This window comes from Ictidomys tridecemlineatus, chromosome 1, assembly GCF_052094955.1.
Source record: "Ictidomys tridecemlineatus isolate mIctTri1 chromosome 1, mIctTri1.hap1, whole genome shotgun sequence".
Lineage (NCBI taxonomy): Eukaryota > Metazoa > Chordata > Mammalia > Rodentia > Sciuridae > Ictidomys > Ictidomys tridecemlineatus.
In genome coordinates, this window is record NC_135477.1 from 243,212,104 (window position 1) to 243,239,610 (window position 27,507).

The 27,507-nt window shown below is 35.6% G+C and overlaps 1 protein-coding gene across 2 annotated transcripts in view; it reads left to right on the forward strand.

Moving 5' to 3' along the window:
• Positions 1-3,584: 3,584 nt before the first annotated feature.
• The window catches only part of Spef2 (sperm flagellar 2), a 170,560-nt gene continuing 146,637 nt past the window's right edge, over positions 3,585-27,507 (forward strand). Inside the window, exons 1-7 of one of the 2 annotated variants that reach the window (XM_005325639.4) lie at positions 3,585-3,857; positions 12,020-12,122; positions 20,146-20,398; positions 23,168-23,181; positions 24,300-24,458; position 24,499; positions 26,445-26,585. In XM_005325639.4, the coding sequence (XP_005325696.2) occupies positions 3,800-3,857; positions 12,020-12,122; positions 20,146-20,398; positions 23,168-23,181; positions 24,300-24,458; position 24,499; positions 26,445-26,585 (729 nt within the window). In that variant the 5' untranslated portion in view covers positions 3,585-3,799. Of the gene's footprint in view, positions 3,858-12,019; positions 12,123-20,145; positions 20,399-23,167; positions 23,182-24,290; positions 24,459-24,498; positions 24,500-26,444; positions 26,586-27,507 lie in introns of both variants that reach the window. The other variant, XM_040272637.2, reaches the window with a different exon arrangement.

The window sequence follows — 27,507 nt, forward strand, 5'->3', positions numbered from 1 at the left end:
AGAATGTATGTTGCTATATAAATATATATAACATTTATGCTAATTTGGTGACAGGATGGGTATTTTTAAGTTTTTTATGTTAGTAATGAAGGTTCTGTCTTCATTATCAATCACTGAGAGTGAAGTGTGAAAATTTCCAGCTATAACTTTATATTGATTTGTGTGTGTATGTGTGTGTGTGTGTGTGTGTGTGTGTGTGTGTGTGTGTGTGGTCCTGGGTACTGAATCCAGGGCCTGTGCATGCAAGGCAAGAACTCCACCACCTGAGCTATATCCCCAGCCCAATAATTTTATATAGTTTTAATACTAATTGCAATTATAGAATTAATTAATTGGATAATGAGCTTTGGCTTACTCAAGTTTTGTTTCTTTTTTTTCTTTTTTCTTTTTTTTTGTTTTGTTTTGTTTTGTTAACCCTTACACTATGGCTAAAGTTGCTCTACAATGAAACAATACCAAAAAACTTCTTTCTGGTTTTTTTACCTAAATACTGAGAGTTCATTGATTTTTTTTCCCATCTGCTTGGAACTCCAGTAACTCTTAGCAATGTGGGACCTTCAGAACCTCTCATTATATTGCAGTTGGCATGAACAGCTTTATATTTGGCCAAAGACTAATGGAAACGTCAAGCTTGTTTCTAGAGCTCCTTTCCTATGTAGCTTCTTCTCCATTATCCCATCTCCATTATTCTATCCAGAACTTCGATCAGCCTCGTTTTACAATCTTAATTTCCTCCACACAAGACCTTTGTTCTCTCTGGTATTCATTTCTTTGAGAAAGTTCACTGAGATGAGTGTACCCATCCAGTACCTGAAAAGATGCATTTTTCCAGCTTTACAGTTGATAGTTAGGGAATGAAAAGTGTGATACACCTCTTCCATCAGGCCATAACTGGAAGCAAGCTGTAGGAAGAAGCAGTTCCCATGTCCTTTTGTGATTGTCATTCTCCTAAGTACAAAGGAATTGGATCCAGCCCGTGACACCAAAGAATAATAAACATACAACATAATACGTAGATGGTGAAATGAGAGGTTCGTGTTAAAAGGCCTGTTGGCTGCACTCATTCATGTGACAGCACTTCTTGAATGACCCTTTTGGCAAGCACAGCTCCAAATTTTGGGTACGTAGAAGTTAAAAACACATATTTGCATATCTCAGATTTTACTGGGGCACCTCAGCCAACTGAGGTTGAGAGGAAGGGGGGCTTTCAATGATAATTTCCGGAAAGAATTTCAATTTGAACCAGCTTTGGTCCAACTGGACAGAAAGAAGAAAGCCAGGAATTAGCATGATCCATTGTCATTTTTTATGAATATGCAGAATTATAAAGGTTCACCAAATAGAAAATAATAGAATTATGGCATAACTGAAAGGCCTGCCTATAATCTTAATAGAAATGAGGGAAAATTACAGATTTCTAAGGTGCGAGAAACAGCAAGATGAAATTTTAAAATAGTCTCACAATTTTTCGGAAATATAGAATGAATTGCTGTATACATATAGGATATCAAAATCATAATAAAGAAATATCAAGAGTAAAAGTACAGAGAACAGTGATTCTCAGGATTTCTTAACCCATCCAAACATTGATTCTCTGGAAAGTGTTTTTAAGTGATAAAGTACAAAGGAGTTGATTGTGACACTTGGCACAAACAGAGATTCAGTTTTCTTGGAAGTATAATCTGTGACAGAGATAAGATGGGCACTCTATCTGTACAAGTTTGGTATTGGTATAAAAATAATTTGATTGTAGTCATCAAAGCTGAGAGGATTTACTGTTATGCTTAATTTCTTTGTTAGGGCAGGGACATAATTTAGGGCTCAGACATAAATTTAGGGCTCAAAATTTAACAGATAAAATTTAAATTTAGCTTAAACTTAATAGACTTAAGACTAATTTAGATCCTATGACTATTGAGCATGAGGAAATAAGAAATTAGAAAAAGAATTCTGAAAAATTTTGGCTTATCTTCTTCAATTATAGAACATGTGATTCAATTTTTCTCATATGAAATCAAATTTTGAATTTGTCTTTTGACTTGATTTTATTTCAAACCCAATTACTTCCTAAGACTGGAAATTTAAATGTTTACCTGAAAAAGATGCAATCCATATATAAGACAAACCACACAGACATTGAAAATAAGACCCCAAAGTATCTATCTGCTTCAGGGTAAAAACTATGAAGAATTTTGAAATGGAATTTAAATTTCACAATATTGTTTGCCGTAGAAACAAGAGCTGAAGTTATCTCCTCTTCTTGGAGCTCAAATCAACGCTCATTTGAAAGAGTTGAGAAATACATTACGAAGATTGCAAAACTGAGTTTCTGGCCAAGCTGTGGGCAATTAGAAAGAGTTAGGGGTCTGGAATGAGAGCTAAAGGGAAAGCACTTATTTTGAGCTTTCAGAATACAGGTGGGATTGGAAGAATGGAGGGGGGAAGGAGGAGGCTCAGTGAAGGTGGTAGCTGATAAACCAGACCCTGAAGAACAGACAGGATTGACTTCAGGAAAGAAACTTCTCTTTTTGCAGGAGGAGGATGGAAGACCAATGTTGAGGTAGAAAAGTTGGGACCTGGAAAAGAAATATGAACAAGATTGGTGTATGGTTAGGATTGGGCTGAGGATAGATCATAAATAACTTTCAATAAGGTCTTCATCCTCCAGGACAGTGGCTTTGGAATTTTATTGACTAAGACTCATGATAAGAAATAATTTCCCCCATATAGGCATATATATATACATATAAACACATACACACAAGTATGTACAATTGCCCAAATAAAGCAAAGATGCTCTTCCTTCCCTCAAATATGTATTCCTTCCATCTATTTAGCCTTATTACATGCAATGTCCTCTGATACTTTTTATTCAAGTTTATCTGGTACAATTTCACTTAAGGATTCTTCAGTGATCCACCAAAGGAATTCCATTTTCTGCATGAAAGTAAACAATGCTCTAGTGCAATTCACGAGAGTATAGGAATAGAATAGGGTTTTAAGGATATCAATTGTACGTGTTGCACAGGATAGACCAGAGAAGAAAAAGCAAGGAAACCCAGACTAATCATTATTGTGGTCATGAGGACAAATATTTTTATTGCATCAATCAATGGTAAGTGAGCAAGGTCATTGTAAAACATGCTGAGGAGAGATAATAGAATGATCTAAAGTGATGAGAAGTAGAAAGGTTAAGTAGTTTGTTTATTTCTTTATTTCCCCCCCAAAATGAAAGAGCTAGTCAGCTCAAAAAGACGTCAGGACCCAGTCATATCTAGTTACAAGCTTGGACATAATTGATAGTGCAAAAATTCCAATTATGAAAAAGTCTCCAATGATTTTTTAAAGAATTAGGTTTTTGTTTTTGTTTTTTCCCCAACAAATTGTATTACAGTACACAGCACCACTCTTCAATCCAGCTTGTGATCTCAGAATAACTCTTTGCAGTCCACACTTGATTTTTATTTTACAGAAGAGAAAGATACATAATTCAAATGACAGGTAACACTTTTAAAAAGAAACCTTTTATTTCGTTTTATAATTGCTAGCCGACCCTTAGCAGCCTCCTGCTATTGCGCGCACACGCTCAGGTCTTACCCGCCAGCAGGGGGCGGGCCACGATTTCTGTCTCCTGCTGTTGTGCTCTGTGCCCTCTCTTCTTTGAACTTGTCACCTGGCTCTACCCTGGAGACGCTTCCTTAGCAACAGGTTGCCCTGAGCAACAGGAGGACGCGAGCCAGAGAGTCCGGTTCCTGGAGAGTTTCTAGCATCCGCTTGAGGTCCAAAGCGCGGGCGAGCCATGTCTGAGATCCTCTGTCAGTGGCTCAACCAAGATTTGAAGCTGTCCCGGACCGTGAGTGAGTGCCCATGGGCGAGGGCGAGCGGGCGCCCAGCGAGACTTGCTGGTGGAAGGTGGCGGGCGGGGCTCCAGCTGCGCAGGTGGGCACCTGCACCCTCGCAGCGCTCCGCCCCCTCCGCACCGTCCCAACCCTGTCCCCAGCTGCCCCACTGAACACCCCAGCTGGCCTTTTTACATACCCCACTCTGCTACTCCTGAGTTTCCTATCAGCACGGTGGGCCCAGCACCACAGTTTCTGACCTACTGTGTGTTTCTAAGCAATCAGAGGTAGTTTAGGGAAGGCTCCTATGCTGGTCTCAGCAGTCTAACCCTGACATTGCCTCCTCCACAATATCAGAAGCAGCATGGTGTGCAGACAGGCCAATGGAATAGGAAATTCCGTGGATAAGTTAAAATGCCTTCTCTGAGTGTTTTTTCTCTATGTATAAATGGATCCAATCGGATTTTGCATATTTAACCTCTCATCAGGGGAAAGTGTATGTGCAATGGGTTAATGTGGAATAGTTAACATTTATCACTTTTGGAAATTTTAAGCTGCAAATTTACAAACTTAGCTATTTCTGGCTACTATTTGCTCTTCCCTAATTTACCAGCCTGATTTTATTCTAAACATGAAGTTACCAAAAAACAAACAAAACAAACTCCTAACCTCAAACAAACTCCTAACCTCAGAGGCAGTTATACACACCCCCAAACTCAGTAACAGTCAAATAATTCCAATGCAGTATTACACGTCTCAACCTCTTTGTTGTTTATTTAGTGGGAATTCATTTTAAGGTGGTATGTTTTTTTTTTTTTTTCCCTTGGCAAGAAGGTTTTCAGTGCAATCACCTTCATTTTGTTTTCCCAGACGAACTCTTGCATCATTGTCAATTTGCTACCAGTGGGTTGTGATGCATGCTCAACTTTAGGTCACCTGTAGATTCCAATCTATGTAACCAAAGCTAATAATCTTCAGTGAGTTAGACTTAAACAGACCATTTTCCTAGAAAACAATGCTTAGATGTATACATTAATGAAATATTTTAGAAAACAAAAAGTTGATCAGTACAAAATTACACCTGGAATTCAAAAATTCAACTTATAATGAAAAATAAGCAAGTGAAATGTTACTGAAAGATTTGCTGAACAATTCTTTAAGAGTCATCAGTTATGTTCAAGAATAAACACTGCCTTCTTAAAACAAAATTCCTGTGAACTCACCATAAGAGAAAACGAGCATGAGAATATCATAACTGAATATTCTCGAACCATAAATAGATACCTTCAAATTCCATGTACTATACAAGTCAGAGTCTTTGTAAGGATGGGTATACAAAACAGCCTATATTATCTTGGATTCTGGATATGGGTATATTTTAAATTGTAAATACTCTTTTCTCGCATTTTAAATGATTCTGTCATTTTAGACATATTATCAATAGTATCAAAGGAGCAATAAAGAGAAAACTGGGTTCAAAAAAATTAACTATTGCTAAGTCTTGCTATTATAGTATCCAAAGTAAGAATAATAATCTTTTGGTCCCACATTTTACACTCAGTGAAAAATAATAACTATTGTATATTTGAGGGGGTCTCAAGTGAAACTGTAAATTAAAAACATCTACCAGACTTCCTAGTATCTGTTAGATGTTCAATAAACATTATTTCAACTTTTTTACAGGCAATATATATAGTGCCTCATATAGCACTTGTTACATAATGGGCACTTAATAATTGTTTATTAAATGAGAGTACATCAGAGGAAAAAGTATCATATTATTTAGATTTCTTCATCTTGATGTCACCTTGGATTCTTGAATGTTGAACTTTGTGATTTCAGAAGTTCTATTTTGTTACTTTAAGCAAATAATAAAAAATTTTCTTATACTAAGTGAAATTACATTTTTCATATTTCTTTCAATAACATTCCTTATGCTAATTTTTACTATAAAATGAATTATTGAATTCCAGATGTATTTTTGGATTAAGTGACATTTTTGTATTCTAAGGTATTTCCTTAACATATACATCTAAGCATTATTTTCTAGTCACATCACCAATTTCTAATGGAAAGAAGAACAGCAGTATAACTTATTCTGGCAAATGATATGAACATGACACATGAACTTGGTGCCCTGGGGCACTCAGGAGAAGATTGAATTTATAAATCAGATTGCTTATTTACAATCAGAAATTAGGCATTATCAAAATGACTCTAAAATCAAGCTAATATTTGATTTATTTCACACTTTTTTCTGACCTAGACATATTTTTTATGATTCATGAAATGTACATTCCTTTTATTTTTTTTAAAAAAATTATTGGTTCCTTTTAGTTATATATAATATTAGGATTCATTTTGACATGATTATAAAGTCATGGAATATAATTTGCTCTAACTTAAACCCCAGTACTTCTCCTTTCTCTCCACTCTTCCATTCCATGTTCTCTTCCATACTGATATTTCGAATTACTTATGATTTTTTAAATTTAGTAACACCCAAAGGTGAGATTCACTGCGGGACATTCACATATGTACATAGGGATGGTAGCTCAGATTCGCTCTACCTGTCTTCCTTTTCCCCATCCTTCCTCCTGCCCACTCAATTCCCTTCCTCTATTCCACTGGTCTTAGTGAGGTGTTGAAATCAGGAGGGCTCAGCCCTTGTGAAGAGTTAAGGCCATCAGGGCAGGAGTGGGTTAATTATTGCTAGAGTAGCTCCTGATACATGGATCAGTTTGTCCCCCTTCCCCTCTGTATCAAGTACTCACTTGCTCTTCCGCCTTCTGTCATGTCATTGTAGTGCAAGAAGGCCCTTGGCAGAGGTCAATACCTTGACACTCTTTAGTCTCTAGAGACCTTAAACATTTTAGTCTCTAGAACTGTGAAGAAAAAAATATTTTTAGTAAATTATTCAGTCTGTGTGTTTTGTTCCAGCAACAGACAATAGACTGAAACAGACATCATTAATTCTTCTTTGTCAGGTGTAAAAATGGAAGAGAGATATTTAGAACTTTGTTTAAGGCTGTGCAGCTGGGAAGCTAGGTTTGCTGCCTTTTGGTCCATTCCTCTTTTAACCAAGTGTCATTGAACCACACATTTTCTTTTCCTTAAGCTTAGGGTCATTCGAATATATGTTGCTTCTGATCAAAAGCAACAGACTTTTGATATTTCCTAGCTAGTTTAGCAGCATTTTTTTAAAAAAAAAGAAAATTAAAACTTGGCTTCTGTTCACTAGAAATTAATAGAGTAGACCTTAGCAGAAAAACTGTGAGGTTGGTTAGTCTTTACTTATCTCATTGAATGTGAATTTAAATATTTTGTTGTAGGAATCAACTGATTACAGGTGCTTGTCCACTCTGGAAGAGGGTGTTATATCCTTCTTTGCCATAAGAGCGGGCCTGCATCTGAAGACAATGTCAAATATTCCTGAATATTGGAATACTGTTTAAACAAGTATATTTGTACTATTGTCATTGATGGTCTGTTATTGACTTTACAAATTGTATAATTAATATGACCTGCTTTCATGAATTGGAAGATGGTAATAATAACAATAAAAATTGTCATTGAGCACTTAAATATGGACCTGGCATTGTGCTGAGGAATTTATACACAATCTCTCATTTACTTCTCAAAACAACTCATGAGGTGAAGCCCATCACTGTCCCTCTTTTATAAATGAGGAAGGATGGTTATATAATCAAGGGTGGTTATATAATCAAGGTCAAGTGGCTTATAAATTAGCAAGGAGACAAGTAGATTCTTTTCTCTGGAGCCTACATGTTCCTCATTACCATGTGGAATATGGATGACTGTAAGTGCTTTTCTTGAGCTGGCTTGGTACCATGTTAATGGAGAAGCACATGGACCATTTCACCTGCTGCTCCAGCCAAATGTAGACCTGACAGAGAGGCACACATCAAAGAATTTAGCAAAAAGAAACTTCAGTCATAGGGACCACATGGGCTTGGAAGACCAGAAACAAGGTTGAATTATTGCTAAATGACTTTAATCCCAAATAAAAAATCATTTAGAGCTCAGGATGAAGATTGTCAGTGGGCGTCTATGGTTTATTTATTTCTTATATTTAGTCATTGTTCATTATCCATGAGTCAACCTGCCACTTCTGACCCATAGGAAATTCCACTTATTTGTACAAATTAATTTATGGAATTAGTTCCCATAAAATTAGTCATGCTATTATGTGAACTTTAGTTGGAAGAAAAACATGATATATCAAAGGAGGAAAATGAGCTTTTATTTTTTTCTTATGATTTCGCTCTCCCCAACAACTTCCTTATTCTCTCCCTCTTCATTTGGCTTCTTATCTCTTTCCATTCTCTTATGTTAATCTGTACATTCTTAGCTTGTATGCTTTTTATTCATCTTTTTCTTTCCTTATCAAATGTCTTGCATGCATTATTTCTTGTTTCTTCTTTTTATTTTTTACCATATCTCATCATTTGCTATATTCTTTTATTGTACTCAGTTTTGCTAATGTAGCCTATAATAAATCTGAAATGTCTTATGTGTAAAAAACTACAGATGGATGTTTTTTTAATATTTGTTTATTTTTTGTAATCCTACCCAGACAAGAAAATGTGTTTACTGTTCTTTTTTGATCTTTATACCATAAGAACCTCTATTTTATCCATATCAGAATTGCCTTATTAATATGCTGTGCCATTTCAAAGGAAATGGATTATGATTTTATTTTTCTAGTGACCTTTTTGTAGCAAAGAGCTTACTACAGACCATACATCGAAGGTGACAGAATAGGATTTGGCTATCCCCTAGTTATTCATGGGCTAGACTTCCAGTGTTCAATCAACATGAGCGTCACGCACAGTGCAAGCCCCAGAGAGATGTGGAAAGGAGATTACCTGAAGATGAATAGCAACAGCTCCTAAAAAGAAAGCAATAAGCCAAAAACTAGACCAAATCCTGATGGCCTAGAACCAGAAAGAAAGATATATCCATGGTTTAATGACAGCATTTGGCCAATCACACTTCAGAAAACTAAGAGAGTATGGAAGGGCTAGGGAGCAGAGAAGCAGAGAAGACTGGAAGAAGGAAGAAACAAACAGAAGGGGCAGAAGGCACAGAGCAGGCCAGATGGAACATGGAGGACAGGGTGGCAGCCAGGCCAGGGAACAACCGTGGCAGCTTGCAGTGAGGGTCCACACTGGACAAAGAAAGCAACAGTGATACAGAGGAGGTAATGTCTCATTTCTGCCTTTTGCAGTCAGAAAGAGACATTTGGATTTCAGTTGCTTCAGACTACCAAGGTCTGATGCCGAAAGGCATTGGCCAAGTAACAGATGGCATTTAGTTTAAGATCTAGCCAATCCTCCTCATTTTAGTAACATCACAAGGCACTTTGGTATTCAGGTGGTACCATGTTCAAGTAGGGACAGTTTAGTGCCTTGATTGTGAAATACAACTTCAAGGGTATCCAACCCATACACCAGAGCTAGTGTTTGCCATGAATTAAAAATTCTTTTTTAGAAGGTACCTATTCTCTAAATGTATTTTCTCCTGAATAACACTGGAAACTCAGATAAAGACACTTTTTTTGCAAAGACTCATGTGACTGATAAAAAAGAGAGCACCAGACCATCAACAGAGAAAGAATGCACCCTGATTTTAGAAGAAGATCATTTTCTGACCCGATACTTCTTCTATGAACTATGTAACTTTAGGTGATTTGAATAGTTTATTTTCCTGGAACTTATAAATTTTTTATTTCTTTTCTTGTTAAAGAGACTCATTTACCAAATCAGTGTTTGACAATTTCCTACCCTTTATTTTCTATTATAAATTGAAAATTATATAACCATAATCAATAGATTTGAATGCTGTTTAGTTCAGAAGCTTACCTTGAGGAAATAGAATCAAAGGAAATAATTTGCATCTCTTTAAACTACGTTTAGTATTGTATTGTTTCAACTTAAGAATTGGAACATTATCCAAACTATAAAGTACTTTGAGAACAAATACTAACAAAGTCTTGAATATAGTCTTCTCCTGCTGATGTCATGGAGTCTTGTGAGTGAGGTGTCTGGGCAAGGGCCTTCACCGGGCAAGTCACCTTATTTCCTGCAAATCAGGACACACTATTATTCTGCATATTCAATAAGTCTACTTGTTATTAGTCCAATAGACAAAATAGAAGGACCTATACAACTGAGTCTGTAATACTACAGAAACAGACAGTGGTGGAGTTTATTTTGTTGTGTTTTGTTTTGTTTTTGTGTGTGTGTGTGGTGCTGGGGGATTCACTGCTGCTATCTAAATGATGGCAACATGTTGAAGATTTGTGGAGGATATAAAAATCATGTGAGAAATTATTTGGCTTATAAAAATATTCTTTGTCTATCAATTTTGTGTATTGCCCTTAAATATCATAACTATCCTTCACTTCATAAAAAAAATACAAGTGACCCAAAACTAAGGACATTGTTAAAGAAAGAAAATTCTATTAAATACCTAAATTTCTCCTGAACTTATTATATGCCTACTATGTTACAGGTATTATACTCAACAATTCTCATATATTATCTGCAATCTTCAAAATGGCTCTCCATGCAGGGTGTGGTGGCAATGGCTGTAATCCCAGTAACTGGGGAGGCTGACACAGGAGAATCACAAGTTCTGTAACTTAGAGAGACTCTAAGCAACTTAGCAAGACCCTATCTCAAAATCATCATCATCATCATCATCATCTTCAGACTTTGCTACAGATCAGTGGTAAAGCACCCCTGAGTTAAATCCCCAGAAAAATAAAGAAAAAGAAAGAAAGAAACAAAGAAAGGAAGGAAGGAAGGAAGGAAGGAAGGAAGGAAGGAAGGAAGGAAGGAAGGAAGGAAGGAAGGAAGGAAGGAAGGAAGGAAGGAAAGGGAAGGGAAGGAAAGGAAAGGAAAACAAAAGGCTGTCCATTGTCCATGATAAGATACTACTAGGATGAACAAAAAAGATGAAATCCTATCATTCAAGACAATGTTAGTAGAAGTGGAAATAATTTTCTTATGTGAAATAAGCCAGGCACAGAAAGACAAGTACTACTGCTCTCACTCATATATGGAATCTAAGAAAGTTGATCCCAAAGAAATTAAGAATAGAATGGCAGCAACCAGAGTCTGGGGAGGGTGGGTAGCAGAGATAGGTGGGGAAACTGCGCAGTGAGTACTAAGCTGCATTAGATAGGCCAACAAGTGCTGGTGTGCTGTGGCACAGAAGGAGAACTGCAGATTACAGTGACGGACTGTGTGTTTCAAAAAGCTTTAAAAAAGAGGATTTTGAAAGTTTTTACCATAAAGAAATTATTTGAGGCCATAGCTATGTATAACCTGATTTAAATATTATACAGTGTAGCGTATATTCATGTATCAGAACATCACAAGTTGCCCCACCAAAAAGAAGTACAATTTTTGTTTATACCTATTAGTTAAAAATAAACTTAATTAATAATTCAAATAACTCTCCAAGATAAGACACAGATATAGTCATCTCTGTTCTAGAGACAAAGAGACAGAAACATAGGAAGGTTAAACTGCTTGCATAGCAAGTAAGGGGCAGAGAGCCAAGATTCCAATAGAGATGTTTCTGTCTCCAGAGATATTATTCCTCTGGTATAGTGCCATTGTTGTATAGGTCAAAAACTGGACCTCTGTGACCCTTCTGAACCACAAAGCAAAAGCTTGATTATGCTTAATAGGATTTTTATAAAAAGATGCATATTATTTCAATAAAATTTCCTTTGTTTTAAGGTTAAAAACAAATTGTTATTTTTAACAGATGAATTGCACTTCAATTAGCCAGAATATACTATCATCATAGGTTATATGAATAACTAAAATAGAGTGCTTTTATAAAATATATTCAAAGTTTATATTTAGATCTAAGATTACTTATTATTTGGGGGTTAGGCTTTGTTTAATTTTAATCAGAAATGTTCTTTCTCTTCTCTCAAAAGTTTGTAGATATCAATTATTGATTTATGTTTGAGAATTTTAATGTCTACTGCTACACTTTTACTTTGACTATTAAGAGTTGTTTCTAGAAATATAGTTGTGGCATTTTAAGTTCAAATTAAGTTATGTGGTTTTAACTCTACTTTTAAATTATAGTGTGACTTGATTTTTAATTTTCTGTGTCAATGATTTAAAATTCAGGTCCCAAGGCATTTGCAAAGGCATTTTCCAGTGGCTACCTGATTGGAGAAGTTCTACACAAGTTTGAGCTTCAGGATGATTTTTCAGAGTTTTCAGAAAGCAGGTCAGTAAGATAATTTTTTACTTAAAAAAAGTCAATTCCTTTGGCATTTGGAATATCCAAAATAAATTTTAAAGAATCAATCATAAAATTTCTTCCAAACCTAAACCAGCCAAGCAGATCATTAGCATGGGAATGGTTGCCACCTCACATGTGCTTCCTTTCTGTCCTGTCAGCACAAGGGAAAGTTCAATGGTGCAGTGCAGCAAGGCCTCATGTCCCATAGCACTTATTTTTATGTCTTCCATTTTTCTGAGTCCTAAGCTCAATTACTTTTCTTTTGTTAATTGATTCTTTCTTATTTTAAGAGAAGAAAAGGAGCAGCATATGGTGTCCTGGGTGGTCAATTAGTATTATTCTTTGTTTTAAAAATATAAAGCATAACTTAACTCATAATAGAAATCCATATTTTTGTTTTAGCAGCTTTATTGAAATATAGTTCTTATATCACAATTCACCATTTTGAAGTTTACAATTAATTAATGGATTTTAGTATATTCATATACTTAGAATATTTGCAACCATTTTCACTGACCACTGAGCCCCTGATGCCCACTAATCTATCTCTGTCTCTACGGATTTGCCTATTTCATAAAATGAAATATGACATTTTGTGTGACTTCTTCCACTTATAATAATGTTTTCAAGGTTCATTCATATTGTCTTCTTCATTTCTATTTACTTGTTGAATAATTTCACTTAACTGGATGTTCCATGCCACATTTTGCTTACCCATCTGTCCACGAATGGATATTTGAGTTTCCACTTTTTGATTTTGAACGCTGTATTTTGCAGGAATGTTTTTATTCCTCTTGGGCATATGCCAAGGAGTAGAATTGTTGCACTATATGGTCTATGTTTACACTTTGAGGAACACCTAAACAGCTTTTTAAAGCACCTATACCATTTAAATTCATACTAGCAGTATATGAGGGTATCAGTTTCTCCACATCCTCATCAAGGCTTGCTAATTTCTATATTTTTCTTTACAACCCTCTAGGTGGGGGTGAAGTGGCATCTCGTTATGATTTTGATTTGCATTTCTCTAATGACAAATGATGTTGAACAGTTTTTCATTTGCATATTAGTTATTTGCATAGACTCATTGATGTAATATTTGATGAGATCTTTCACAGATTTTTAAATTAGGTTGTATTTTGCTGTCATTGTTTTAGCTGAATTATAAGTATTACTTACATATAAAGTTCTTTGTCAAATAAAAAAGCTGTGAATATTTTTCTACAATGCAGATTAAATATTTACTTTATTGATGGTGTCCTTGAGGCACAGTCATTTTGATGAATTCCAACTTACCTTTTTTTTGGGGGGGGTCACTTGTGGGTTTTGTGTCTCTTTATAAATTAAGTTCTTTTCACTTCTGTAAGATCTGGACAATGTTTTTCTTTCATGATTTTAGTAATTTGAGTCTTCTCTTTTTTTCTTGATTTGCAAATTTTATTAAGAGCCAACTATATATTTTTCTACTTGCTATTAAATTTACTCAGCTATAATCATCATTATTTATGCCTATCTGCTTCATTTGGGTTTATTTTCTCTTTTTCTAGTTTCTTGATATGGATATTTAGCTTTTTTGAGATCTTCCTTTTTAATATGTGCATTTGTGGCTCTTTAATCACTGCATTAACTGCAACCCATAATTTTGAAAGACTATTTCATATCTTTATTCGTCTCAAAGAATGTTCTAATTTTCCCTGTTATTTCTTCCCATCCATTTTTATTTAGAAGTATGCTTCAGGTTTCTTTCAGTTACTTTTGCATGACATGTTTTTCCAACCTTTGACTTTCAATAAATTTGTGTCTTTTGATCTATAGTACATTTTCTTGTAAATAGCACATAATTGAACCACATATCCATTATTCTGATATCTACTTTGTAATTATAGCTATTTAATCATCTTTTTTAATGTAGTTATGGAAGAAGTAGAATTTAAGTTTGGCATTTTGCTATTTGTTTTTGTATGTAATATCATTTTTGGCCACTCCATTACTGCCTTCTCTTATGTTGAATAAATATTTTCTAACACAACCTTAATTTGATTATTTATTTCAGTATTTTTGAGGGCTTTTAGTGGTTGACATAGCATTACAATTAATATTTGAAGTTAAATCAAGTTAGTTCATATAAACACTAATTTAATTTTAATAGTATACAAAAACTTTGGTTCAATGTAGCCTAGTTATCCCTCCATTTCTTTGTGCTCTTATTGTCATACAAATTACATCAAAGACCAACAACTCAGTTTCATAATTATTGTCTTATGTAATTAATTATCTTTCAAATTAAATAGAAGAAAACAGTTATAAACAAAAACACATATAAACTATCTTTTATTTCTCTGTGTAATAACCTCGGCTGATGTTCTTTATTTCTCTTAGGATTCAAGTTATTGTTTATTGTTCTTTCATTTAGCTTTAAGAGTTCCCTTAGTATTTCTTGTATGGCAGGTATGCTGACAACACATTCTCCCAGTTTTCACTTATCCTTTAATTTTAATGCATAGTTTTGCTGAATGTAGGATTCTTGGTTAGCAGCCTTTCCTTTTTAGCACTTTGAACATGGCATGCCCCTGCTGTCTTCTTGCCTCCCAAGTGTATGACAAAAAGTCAGCTGTTCATTTTATTTAGAATCCCTTGTATGTGGTGACTTGTTTTTCTCTTGCTGCTTGATTATTTGAGGCTAACCTGCTTGGAGATCATTGAGTTTCTGAACATGTAGATACATGTTTTTCATCAAATGTGTAAAGATTTTTGGCCCTAATTTCTCAAAATATTCTTTCTGCTTTTTTATCTTTTCTATTGCCTTTTGGGATTCCCATAATATGTATGGTAGTGTTTGATAATATCCCATAGGTCTTTGAGGCTTTGTTCATTTGTTAAATTTTTTGTGTTAGACTGGTTTTAGATTTATAGAAAAATTGTGAGAGAATTCCCGGATCATTTATATCTAGCTTACACTATTAGCATTTTAGTTTGGTATAATGCATTCATTACAATCAATACAACCATATAGATACATTTCTATCAAATAAAGTCTGTATAACACTGAAATTTCCTTCAATTTTACCTAAAGTATTTTTGTTCCATTATTCCATCTATTTTTCCAAATTATGTTTAATAGACATGTCTGTCTCCTTAGGCTCTGCTTAGTTGTGATACTTTCTCAGATTTTCTTTGGATTTGATGATCTTAACAATTTTGAAGTACACTAGTCAAGATTTTGTAGCTTGTCCCCTACCTGGAATTTGTCTGATGTTTTTCTCATGATAGAGTGAATTTATGTGTTTTGAAGTTCTGTTCAATTTTCTTCATTCTTTTCTCTTATTGTTCTTCCCCCAAATAATTTCAGTTGACCTATTAGTTTTCTGATTCTTTCTCCTACCCAGTCAAATCTGCTGTTCAACTCTTCTCATGAATATAGTATTATTAAATTTCAAAATTTCACTTGATTCTTATTTTTACAATTTCTAGGTTCTATTGATATTCCCTTTTGTTGAGACTTTCTTCTCATGCTTTTAACATTTTTTTTAAATAGTTTCTTCTAGGGTTTGAACATATTTATAATAGTCTACTGAAGGTCTTTGTCCTGGGCTTCCTCAGGAAGTTTCTACTGATTGCCTTTATTCATGTATGGCCTACCTTCTTGTTTCTTTGTGTGCCTCAGTTCTTGAAAACTGGACATTTAAAATAATGTAATATGGCAACTTAGATGATTATACCTCCTTGGGTTTGGCTGTTATTGCTGCTGCTGCTTTTGGTTTGCCTAAAGACCTATAAAGTCAGTACTCCTTGTTTTATACAGTGACTGAATTCACTGCTTGATTACCTTGTCAGTCACCTAATGAACAGGGATGTCTTTAAACATCTTGAGCCAATCGTGGTTCTTTGCTGAGAGACTGTGACTGTGTTGAGGCAGGCTTTCAGTGCTTTGGCAGTTCAGAGGTCTGCATTAGCCTTTACTTCCTTCTTGCACAATACCTCAAGTGTCTCCTCCTGACACTTTCCATTCGAGTATTCCTTAGTTGTAGTTACCTTCGTGGTAGGTCTCCAAGGAGCCATGTCTACATTGTGATATTTCTGGGAAAAAGAATCTCTGATACTTTCACTCTGGAGGTGAGTTATTCTTTTACACCTCCAGATAATGCAAGCTTAGTTGCTCTGGTAAGGATTTTATGACACAGGAGAAGCCATAAAGTGCAAATGTACTTTCATGCCAAACAAACCTCTCTGTGAGTATCCTAGCTGATATCTTAGGTTTCAGGGTACTATGTAACGTTCTAATCTGTACCTTCATCTCACATCACACATCTCTCCTTCAAGAGAAAGGCTTTTAAGTTCCTCACAATTAGCCCCGGCTGCCTCCTCTGCCTGACCTCTCCGCCCTATGTACCTTCTTATCCTATGTTTGTTGTTCCTCCGGTCTATACATGTGTCATGTTTGTTCTTCCTTTTACCTTTGTTTTCCTTGCACTTCCACTACGAGAAACTCTTATTCATCCTTAGAATCAACTAAAAATTCACACCTTCTTTATCCACCCCAGCAGATCTGTTTTCCTATTTTTCTTTGCTCTTAAACAATTTGGACATTTCTCTCCTTGTCACATTACATCATGAATATTTATATATCTAAGTTCTTTTTGAGTGACTGCCACAAAAAAAAATGGCCCCACAAACATTTGACAAATAGCTGAAGGAAGGTTTGCTCTTCAGCTGGATTATAAAGATACTGAAGTTGCAGATTGTGTTTATTTTTGTGTACTTCAAGCATTGTCACTGGCTCATAGATGATGCATAATTCTTTTTACCCAGTGAATAAATAATTTATATCAAAAAAGTCTGCTTGTTGAGAGAAGTTAAAGGACCATACTGAGCAGCCAGATCACTTGTGCAGTATTTTAGAGATACCAGTGGACCCTCCATACCCACATTCTGCATCTGTGGATTAAACCAATTGTGGGTTGAAGATATTTTTTAAAAAATGAAAGAAAGAAAATCACACTGGTTCTGAACATGCACAGTCCCTTTTATCCCCTTGTCATTATTCTTTTTTACAGTATAACAACTGTTTACATAGAACTTGTGCAGTACTGGGTATTGCAAGTAATCTAGAGATGATTTAAATTATAGGAGGGAATGTGTCAGGATCATATGCAAATGCTGTGCTATTTTACAGGAAACTAAGAATTTTGACATCAACTAGGAGTCCTTTTAACCAATGCCCTATACATACTGTTCTAAATTGGTTCTTGTTGGCAGGGTCACAAAGAGGTTTTGTACGGAATTAGAAATAAGAAACAGGATTCCTGTCAGGATTGACAATTGTGAAGATGCAGGTCTTGGTGAACAGGGAAATCTTTGTACAAAGGACACAGATCTCCTTTTTGTGTAGAGCAGTCTTACACTAGGGACGAGGCTTGGCAAGTTGAGAATGGAACGGATCTCACACTCTTGCCCCATGTTTGGATAGGTGTCCTGTGTAACTAACTTCAAATGCGGCAGCACTGCTTGTTCTGGAAGGACTTCCACTTCCACCAAAAATCACTTCTTTCTTTAATCTGTGAAGCAGTACTTACATATGTTAACAAACAAATATCATCCATTTTCAGTTCTTGGAGCAACTCACTTTTTTCCAGGGTGCATGGTCTTTACAATAAGGCAAGGATGAGTAAATCCATGACATGACTTTCATAAGAGTGTAACAGGTGTGGAATAGGATCTTTTTCCTGAAAGTCTATTTTTAAGGCAACTCTAGTGCTAGGGCCTATGACATGAGCATCATGTCTAATATTTTTATTGTATCCAATTGTTTGTATCCAATTGTTTCCTTCATCTAAAATGAAAACCCTTAGCTATAAGCAACTAATAACTTGCAGCTGTTTGTCTGAGAAATAACTAAGAATAACTCATCTGACTCTAAAAGATTTTGCTGCTTTAGAATATTTTTTCTTGCAAAAAAAAATGTTCCAAAAGGGCAAATAATGGGCAAATTAGTTAAAAGAAAAAGAAATAAAGAAGAAAGAATCTTTGGGGGAGGACAGCTTCTACTTATCTTGCAAAAAGGTCATATCTCTCACCAGTTGGCAGGAAGGAGAGGAGTGGTAGTCCCTTGACAAATAAGGACTGCAAGTAGAAAGCAAGACTTTCCCAGACCAATTCCTTATTCCCTCAGAGGCCATCCTTTACATCATACGCTCTGTCTCCAGAGCAAAAATGTCCCAGGGGTTTCCCTGCACTCAAGAACACTCTTTATCCTGTTATGTAAATCACACATTTGAACAAACATGGACTACCACTAAAATACACAAAAGTTATGTTCCCCAAATTTAGATTGAATGGAAATTTGGAATATTCATAAAAGCTTCCATGGAGAAATATTGTAATGCTTGGATACCTTGCCAGTTCATAAAAGCTATTTTTAAACCTATTTCCAGGTTTATTACTGCATTCTGGGAGCCACATAATACAAGTTAGGGAAAGGCAGAGGGTGTTCTTTTTTTGGATGAAGGGCTAAGCTTTGCCAAACTTTGGAAATGGGTAATGTTTACTTATGTATTTTCCCTACTGAACTATGGTGCCCCTACCTTTGCAGCCCACAATCATGACCCAGAACAAAACTCTGACAGATGACTTAGTCCCTACCTTTCTAAATTACATAATGGGTGAGGCACCTTGGACTCCTAGGAAGTTTTTTTTTTTTTTAATACTCATTCGAATATATAGCAACACTTTCTGTTCCGAGCTACCATTTTTCGTGGGAAATAGGTTGTTTGACTTACATTCAAGTAGACTTGGTATATTTTTTTCCATTAAAAATTGTTACCCAATTATTATCAGAAATCAGCCCAGTGGCTAAAATTGATTGTTTGTATCCAATTTGATCATAAAGAGAAACATCTGGCCATCTGCCACCACACTGATCTTCAGAGTGGACTGGCTGATCTGGCTGACTAGGTGGGTGAGGGCTTCCTGCCTCACCACTGCATGTGTATCCCTCCTGGAGCCACAGCCTGGGAGAAGACAACCTGTGGGGGACAGTTTCCTGCCAGAACCTCCAACAGACTCTTAAGAGGCACAAGAGTTGAAAATGCATGCAATGTATCTTACCCTCTGACGTCATCAACTTAAAAGCTCATTAACCTAGCTCACTTGAGACCTCTTTTAAAATACTTACCTCAGTTTATTTCTACTTGTTGGTTTATCTGGGTTTTTATTCACTGTGAACTTCTGAAGGCCAGTGACCACATCCTATTTATCTGTATAACACTTCAACAAATATTTAAAGTTTTGTTAAATTTAATAAGCAAACCAATCCCTAGCACGTAATGGATATTTTTTTTAAAAGGTTGTTAACTGAAAGAGTAGATTACTAAATAAAAGTTTAACGGATTTCTTCTAAAATGTGAGGCTCATGTGATAATAAGTCATTCAAAAATAAATGTAGCTTCTAGTCAAAGTCTTTTCAATTTATAAAGTAGTAATATAAGTTGTATAGTGGAAATACATGATTAATTAGATTGCCTAGCTAATATTACTTAAATATTATTGATATTGCCTAGGAGGATCATTGTTTGAATCGGTATTGAAACAGGACTATTTTTAGACTCTTAACAAAAATATAATTTAAAGAATTAGATATTTAGATTGTAATTTTTTCTTCTAAGTTAAAAATAATTTTTAAAATTCTAGTTAAATTTTTCTATGTAGAAGAAATCATTTGGTTGTCTGTTTCTGTATTGACTTTCTATAAAAAAATTCTATTGTAAATTTAAATTAAAAATGTGTAAAATCTAGGCATTTTAGAAACTCAGGAGAAATAAATGGGGAATTTCAGGTATATATGGCTAGTAAAAAATATAGTGTATTTTAATTATTGAGGGATTCTATAGAGAAATGATACATTTAAAAGAATATGTGATAATTCATAATACCGTATCATGACCCTTATGTCTAGTATTTGTTTTTAACTCAGTGCTGGTATCTAATTATGTAAAATATTTTTAACTTCCAGAATTTCAACTGCCAGGCTTAATAATTTTTCCCGCTTGGAGCCAACACTTCACCTTCTGGGTGTTCAATTTGATCAGAATGTGGCCCACAGCATCATCACAGAAAAGCCTGGGGCAGCAACGAAGCTTTTATATCAATTGTACATTGCTCTTCAGAAAAAGAAGAAAAGTGAACGGACTGCAGTAGAAATGCAATCAATGCAGCCCCTGGGGTGTTTCAGGCTTCAAAACGTGAAAAGTGAGGCTTTCCGAGAGGTAGGTACATAAAGAAACCCAATAGGCATGTTGCAATGTAAAACTTGGTCAAGAAAAATGACAGTGACCAGTGACATTATATTCTCAAAGAAGCTGCACTGGGTATATATGTCTCTATGTGTGTTACTGGCCATATTTCGGGTTTATTTATGTTAATATTTTGGACTTATTGATCCACTTTGATATATCTCTCTCTCCTGTCCACATTGCCACTAGTTTATCAAATTCTCTTCCTGTTCCCTTCTTGCGCCTGCTCTTCTCTTCCATTTCTCCCCCTCTTACACTACTCAGATCTCCTTTTAGCTATTGCAACTGTCTACTAACATATTTCCTGAGCTTCATACTTTCTGCCAGAGGCTAATCCACTGCTAGATGAATCTCCCCTAAATTCTAGACTCACTGGGTTCTTCCTTGGCTCAGAAATTTTCAATTTTACATATACCCTAACTCTAATTTAGACTGGCCTTCAAAATAATTCATCAAAGAGCTGTCTCTTTGATGCTATTGTCAACAAATGTTTCTAACTTTATTTCTTCACCATCCTCCACATAAAGTTTTTACTTCTTCTATGCTGATTGACAGAGTATTCTTGAATGACTTGGGTATTCCTGCTCCTCTTTCCCTTCCACCCAAAGTCACCTTTTCCATCTCTTTTCCCTCTAAACTTCCTTGTCCCATCTCTTCTTCTGTTCAGCTTCCCATTACACAAAGATCCTTCCTTTGAAACTTCCGGGGCACAGGTAATTCTCACTGTGGGTGTTAAGTTCCCGATGCTGTTATTGTTGGCTAACTGTTCATTATCTGCTTATATGACCACAAGGTTTTTAAGACCTCAGATTCAAGGAATACACTCTAGAACAGTGTATTGGAAAATTCTCTAATTTGACATTGGAAAATTCCCTAATTGTGTTTTAATAAACTGATACAACTTTTTAGTTGACAATTCTCTCCAGCTCCTATGCTATTTCCTTATGGTGGAATTAATGGTGAGAGCTGCACTGACGCAAAGCACTAAATATATGTGGAGATGATTAAATTTTAAACTTTAATTTATGAAGCAAAAATGACATAATAGATATGATGGCCACCTCCATTTTCTATCTTACATTTTAAATGGACATCCTCATACTGCCGCAAAATGAACGCATGGATGAACTAGAAATTAAATGAGGCTTAAACCAAATAATTCAGGATTATATCCTTCCTCCTTTGCTTACTTCAAGCTTGTTCACATTAAGCCACTCCCTGAAAGACACTAACTTCAATTTCCCAACTGTAAAAACAAGGATAATTATCTCTACCTGCTTTAGCATTGGGCTTTTGTGTAGCTTCAAAAAGATAATATACGATAAACTTAGAGCAGTTGGCACAAGTGTTGGAAGAATTGCTATAGACGAGGACAAACAAGAGCCCATTAAGCTCAATGTTTGTCAGGGTGACTTCCAGAGTGTTTTACTCAGCTTTTTCAGCACTGTGGCCAAAGGATCAGTTAAGAACAACACAGAAGAGGAAGTGTATCTGGGGCTCATGGTTTCATAGGTCTCAGTCCCTAGATGGTCAGCTCCATACCTGTGTCTGAGGTGAGGCAGAACATCATGGCAAAGGGCATGGCAGAGGACAGCAGCTCAGGACATGGCAACAAGGAAGAAGAGAGAGACCTTTGCTCACTAGGAACAAAATATAAAGGCATGCCCCCAATGACCTACTTCCTCCAACCACACCTTCCCTGCTGTACTTACTGCCCAGTTAATCTGTATCAGTGGACTAATGCTGGGATTAGGTTAAGGCTCTCATAACCCAATCCTATCACCTCTGAACTTCCTTGCATTGTCTTACACACAAGTGTTTTTGGGGGGCAACTCATATCTAAACCATAACACAAAGTCAATCATTTGTTCATTAAACAGATATTCATACCAGACACAAGTAAAAGGGAAAGTCCACAACCCTTTTTTTTATTGTTGGTTGTTCAAAACATTACATAGTTCTTGATATATCATATTTCACACTTTGATTCAAGTGGGTTATGAACTCCCATTTTTACCCCGTATACAGATTGCAGAATCACATCAGTTACACTTCCATTGATTTACATATTGACATACTAGTGTCTGTTGTATTCTGCTGCCTTTCCTAGCCTCTACTATTCCCCCTCCCCTCCCCTCCCCTCTTCTCTCTCTACCCCATCTACTGTAATTCATTTCTCCCCCTTGTATTATTTTCCCTTTCCCCTCACTTCCTCTTGTATGTAATTTTGTATAACCCTGAGGGTCTCCTTCCATTCCCATGCAATTTCCCTTCTCTCTCACTTTCCCTCCCACCTCTCATCCCTGTTTAATGTTAATCTTCTTCTCATGCTCTTCGTCCCTACTCTGTTCTTACTCTCCTTATATCAAAGAAGAAATTTGGCATTTGTTTTTTAGGGATTGGCTGGCTTCACTTAGCATAATCTGCTCTAGTGCCATCCATTTCCCTGCAAATTCCTTGATTTTGTCATGTTTTAGTGCAGAGTAATACTCCATTGTGTATAAATGCCACATTTTTTTTTATCCATTCATCTATTGAAGGGCATCTAGGTTGGTTCCACAGTCTTGCTATTGTGAATTGTGCTGCTATGAACATCGATGTAGCAGTGTCCTTGTAGCATGCTCTTTTTAGGTCTTTAGGGAATAGACCGAGAAGGGGAATAGCTGGGTCAAATGGTGATTCCATTCCCAGCTTTCCCTTTTATACTTTACATTTTAAGGACAGAAAAATATTTCCATGGAGAGGTATAGATTGCAGTGATTTGAGGAAGGAGCTGGAGATAAGGAAGAAGAGAGCATGGATTATTCTTTCAAGAAATGTAGAAGAACAGGAAATAGGAAAATAAAAATGGTAGCTCAAAGCAAGTGTGAGATTATATTTAATGGATACAGAAACTGGGCCAACTTGCCCATTGACAAAAGGAGTCAGTGGCCAGAGATGGACACAAGGACCAAATGGAAAGAGGTCGTCTGGGGATGAAAAGAGGAAGAGGCCATCATTGGTTTGTATAGAGGAGAAACGAGCTTAGGCAAGAAGTAGAGCTGTCTCTTTGGTGCCAGTTGGCAGAGATGCATGTGCCCATTAGATAGTAAAATTAATAATGATGAAAATGTAATGAATGTACATAGTGATGTGCAAGTCTTGTTCCAAGTGCTTTATGTACATTTTCTCACTTGATCTTCACAACAGCTCTATGAAATAGGTACTTTTATCATTCCCATTTTATAAATGATGAAGCTGGTGCACAAAGGGGTTGGTTAACTTATCTAATCAGGAAGCCGGTGGGTGCTAAAACTGAAACTCAAGTTTGGGAAGTTTTTAATGTTTCTTTATTATTTGCTAGGAAGTTACTTAAGTTATGGGAAGAATCTGTCTTCTTATATTATCCCTTATAATTTGAAATTAGTTTTATAGAATCATTTTTGCGAAAATGTATTTTTAAATATATAAATACCATTCACTGAAAATTAAACTCAGGCAAAAATTTAAGTATAGAAGTATATATGAACTAGACGTGATGGAGGATGCCTGTAATCCCACCAAATCAGGAGGTCAAGGTCAGCCTCAGCAACTTAGTGAGACCTTGTCTTAAAAAAGGGGGGGGGTAGTATACAGTGTATAAGAATGGGGGAATATAGCTAAGTGGGTTAAAAAAAAGGACCCTGGACCCTGGATTCAATCCCCAGTACCAAAAAGGAAAAAATAAAAGCATATATGAGGTTCTTTGGTAAAGAGCTATTAAAATCATAACTTTTTATAGTCTTAGATCAGTTAAAGATCTGATTGATTGACATGGTAAATCAATTTAACTATCAATTTCTATTCTTTAATAACAAAATCTTTTGAAAATACTTTCTTCATTTAGAAATAAAAGCAAAATACCATGTCAAATCAATCTCAGTCTGATGCGGGTTACAGACAGGTTTCAAGAAAAATATACACAAATGAAAGAAAAACTTGCCCAAACGCATTTTGAGAACCTTGAAAGATTTCGAAAACTCAAGGAAGAACAAAGATATTTTAGTATGGAAAAGTTTTTATAGAATAATTTTTCCAGAAATTCATTAGTGCAGAGTATACTATTTGAGATTTATGCCTATTGTACACATTGCATAAGCAGTAAAATAACACAATTTGCATTTTACTGAAGCATGACTTTGCCCTGCCCTCCTTTCCCCCTTCTCCTCAACCTCACTCTTGCAGTCTATCAAGTCCACTGGTGAGTGAGAACAATAACTGCTTTCTCTGTCTGCTTGGCAGAACAACTTGGTCTCTGTCATGGTGGAAGTTCCTTCAATTGCTTTAGCAATGGAAGTTTTCTACTAGTTTCCCAAATGATCAAAGGCTCATGACCTTGGTCAACCCTGAGGGAGTCAAAGTCGACATTTCCCCCTTTTTCCACTCCTACCCTTCCCTTTTTCCCTCTATTGGGTCAGTTCTCTGCTTGCTTCCTTTTGTAACCATCTTAAGCATCTCTTAACTCCTTCCAGCAACTTGCTTTCTGCTTAGACTAACTCTCTACTTCTCACATTTCTTTGAAAATCTATAACGATTTGCATATTAAAGGACAAGAGAGGATAATGAGGAGCCAAATCATTGAAGACTTTTAAAGAGAATTTGAGGTAGCTGAGTGTATGGAGTATGTAAACTGGAGGCAAAGAATTACAGTTATTCCTATTGTAAAATCACTTTCTAAATTATTATGCTTAAGATATATGAAATTAATATAGCTTAAATGTTGTGAGCTCTTTGGGGAAGAAGGAGAAGATGAGAGGCAAACTCTAGAAGATCTTATGCTTCTATTACATGCCTGGGAGGAAGGGCACTTGTAAAGTCTTAAATTGGGACAAAGTGCTGGACTCTAGTTCATATAGGACCAGCCAGTCCAGCTTTAAAGTGCCAAGTGCAATGCAGAAAATTTCCAAAGAAAGTTGGGAAAAAGGAAATATGATGTCATTAAATATTCTAAAATAAATTATATTAAAAATGATCATAAGAAGCAAATAAGCCAAAAGAGAGAGCCTATGACTTCCTTAAGAAAAAGAGATAAACTTATTTAAATTAAATAATAATTCGCAGTTGAGAGTATGAAATGAGAAAAACTTAAATTATCTACAACTTTTACATTTAAATTTTTTTTAGTTTGTTTTTTTAGTTGTTGATAGACCTTTATTTTGTTTATTTATATACAGTGATAAGAATTAAACCCAGTAGCTCACACATGCCAGGCACCTGCTCTACCACTAAGCCACAGTCCCAGCCCTTAATTTTTACATTTTTAATGATAAATTATATTTTTGATTCTTGAATGTAGAAACTAATGGTCTTATGGGTTCTAATATTCTTTAGTGGTAAAGACATGGTAAGTTTCATATGTTGCCTCTTAAATCATTTGTTTTTAAAATATTTTATCTGATTTTAAAGATTTGGGGGCTTTTAAAACTTTAAATTGCACCTTTCTTCTTAAAATAATTACTATACACTGATGAAATGATCCAATAATGACATGTAATTTGGTGTCTATTTAGTTTCTGAAGTAGCCTCTAATTCATGTTCAGGTGTGACTGGGTTTTTGGGGAGCTGTCATTTCTATTGGGTTTCCCAGGAGTCCTCATAGAGTCTGATTCCTAGACTGAGTTTTTCCTACAGACCATATTCAGGGATAGAATTTTCACTTTCTTGGATTGTGCAGATCATGAAGCTGGACTTGGGAAACAATATAATATTCATATCTGCACCACCTTTATTATCCTTTAGTATTATCATGTGGGATGAAAATGTACATACTTGACAGATATATTTGGGGACTTCAAAACGGTTTTAACCTTATAATTTCCAAAGTAAATCATATTGACCACTGCCTCCAAACTACACAGTTGTGATACCTAGTCTATTGGTCAATTGCTGAGTTCTAAAATTTTCAATATAGAAACTGTATGTCTGTTTATCTGTGCATCTATTACATTACCTATTCTTCTGACAAACTGAAAAACTAAATTAATGTATATGGGATACTCAGCAACGCTTAAGCAGAAGACGACAAAATGAAATAATGGCCAAAATCCAAGCAGCCATCATACAGATTCCTAAACCTACATCCAATCGTACTTTGAAAGCACTTGAGGCACAAAAAATGCTGAAAAAGAAAAAAGAGGCAGAGGTAAGTGATGATCCTTACTATTATGTTGTGTTTATCATAATTTTTTTTAAAAAAGATCTTTCCCTAAAGTATTAGAGAACTGTGAAATTTTTGCTTTTCAAATTACCTCTAGCCTTGTCCCTTCTTAATCAAAATTTCTCTAGTCTATGCATATACAATCCATTTTACACTGTTATTTGTAGGTTTTATAGAGAAGTATCTTTTGGCCAGGCTTGGCAAATTCTTATTAAATGGCAGCACTGGTCTAGACTCCTTGTTCAGAAGCAATACACACACGCACGCACGCACGCACGCACGCATGCACGCACACGCGCACACACACACACACACACACACATGCACGTGCACACAAACACCTTTATTTTACTTATTTATTTATTTTTTTATGTGGTGCTGAAGATGGAACCCAGTGCCTCAATGTGCTAGGCAAGTGCTCTACCACTTAGCTACAGACCCAGCCCCTGTTTAGAAGCATTCTATGGTTGCTAACAAAAGGGATCAGAATGTGTCATGACTGCCATGGGTGCACCATACCTTATAAAATACATACACCTTATATATCATTTTTCCTCAGGATGCAGCACAATTTTGCTATGGATCCCAGGAATATTAACTGGGATCCCTATGCTATCAGTATATTTCAATTCAAGATTCCTACACTGGTGGTATTTTACTAGATCAACTTTCAATCATTACAATAGGATAAAATCTGTTTATATTTCATAGGAGATCAATACTACAATTTGATAGTAACTCTTAATTGTTGATATAATCTTGTATGACTTAAGAAGAAAAAGAGCTACCATTTAGTGTACATCTACTATATTTTAAGATGTAGGTTGGCATTTCACATTATCTTTAATTTGTAAATAACTCTCTTAGTAAAATGTTATTTTCCCATTTTGTAGATAAGAGAACTTAA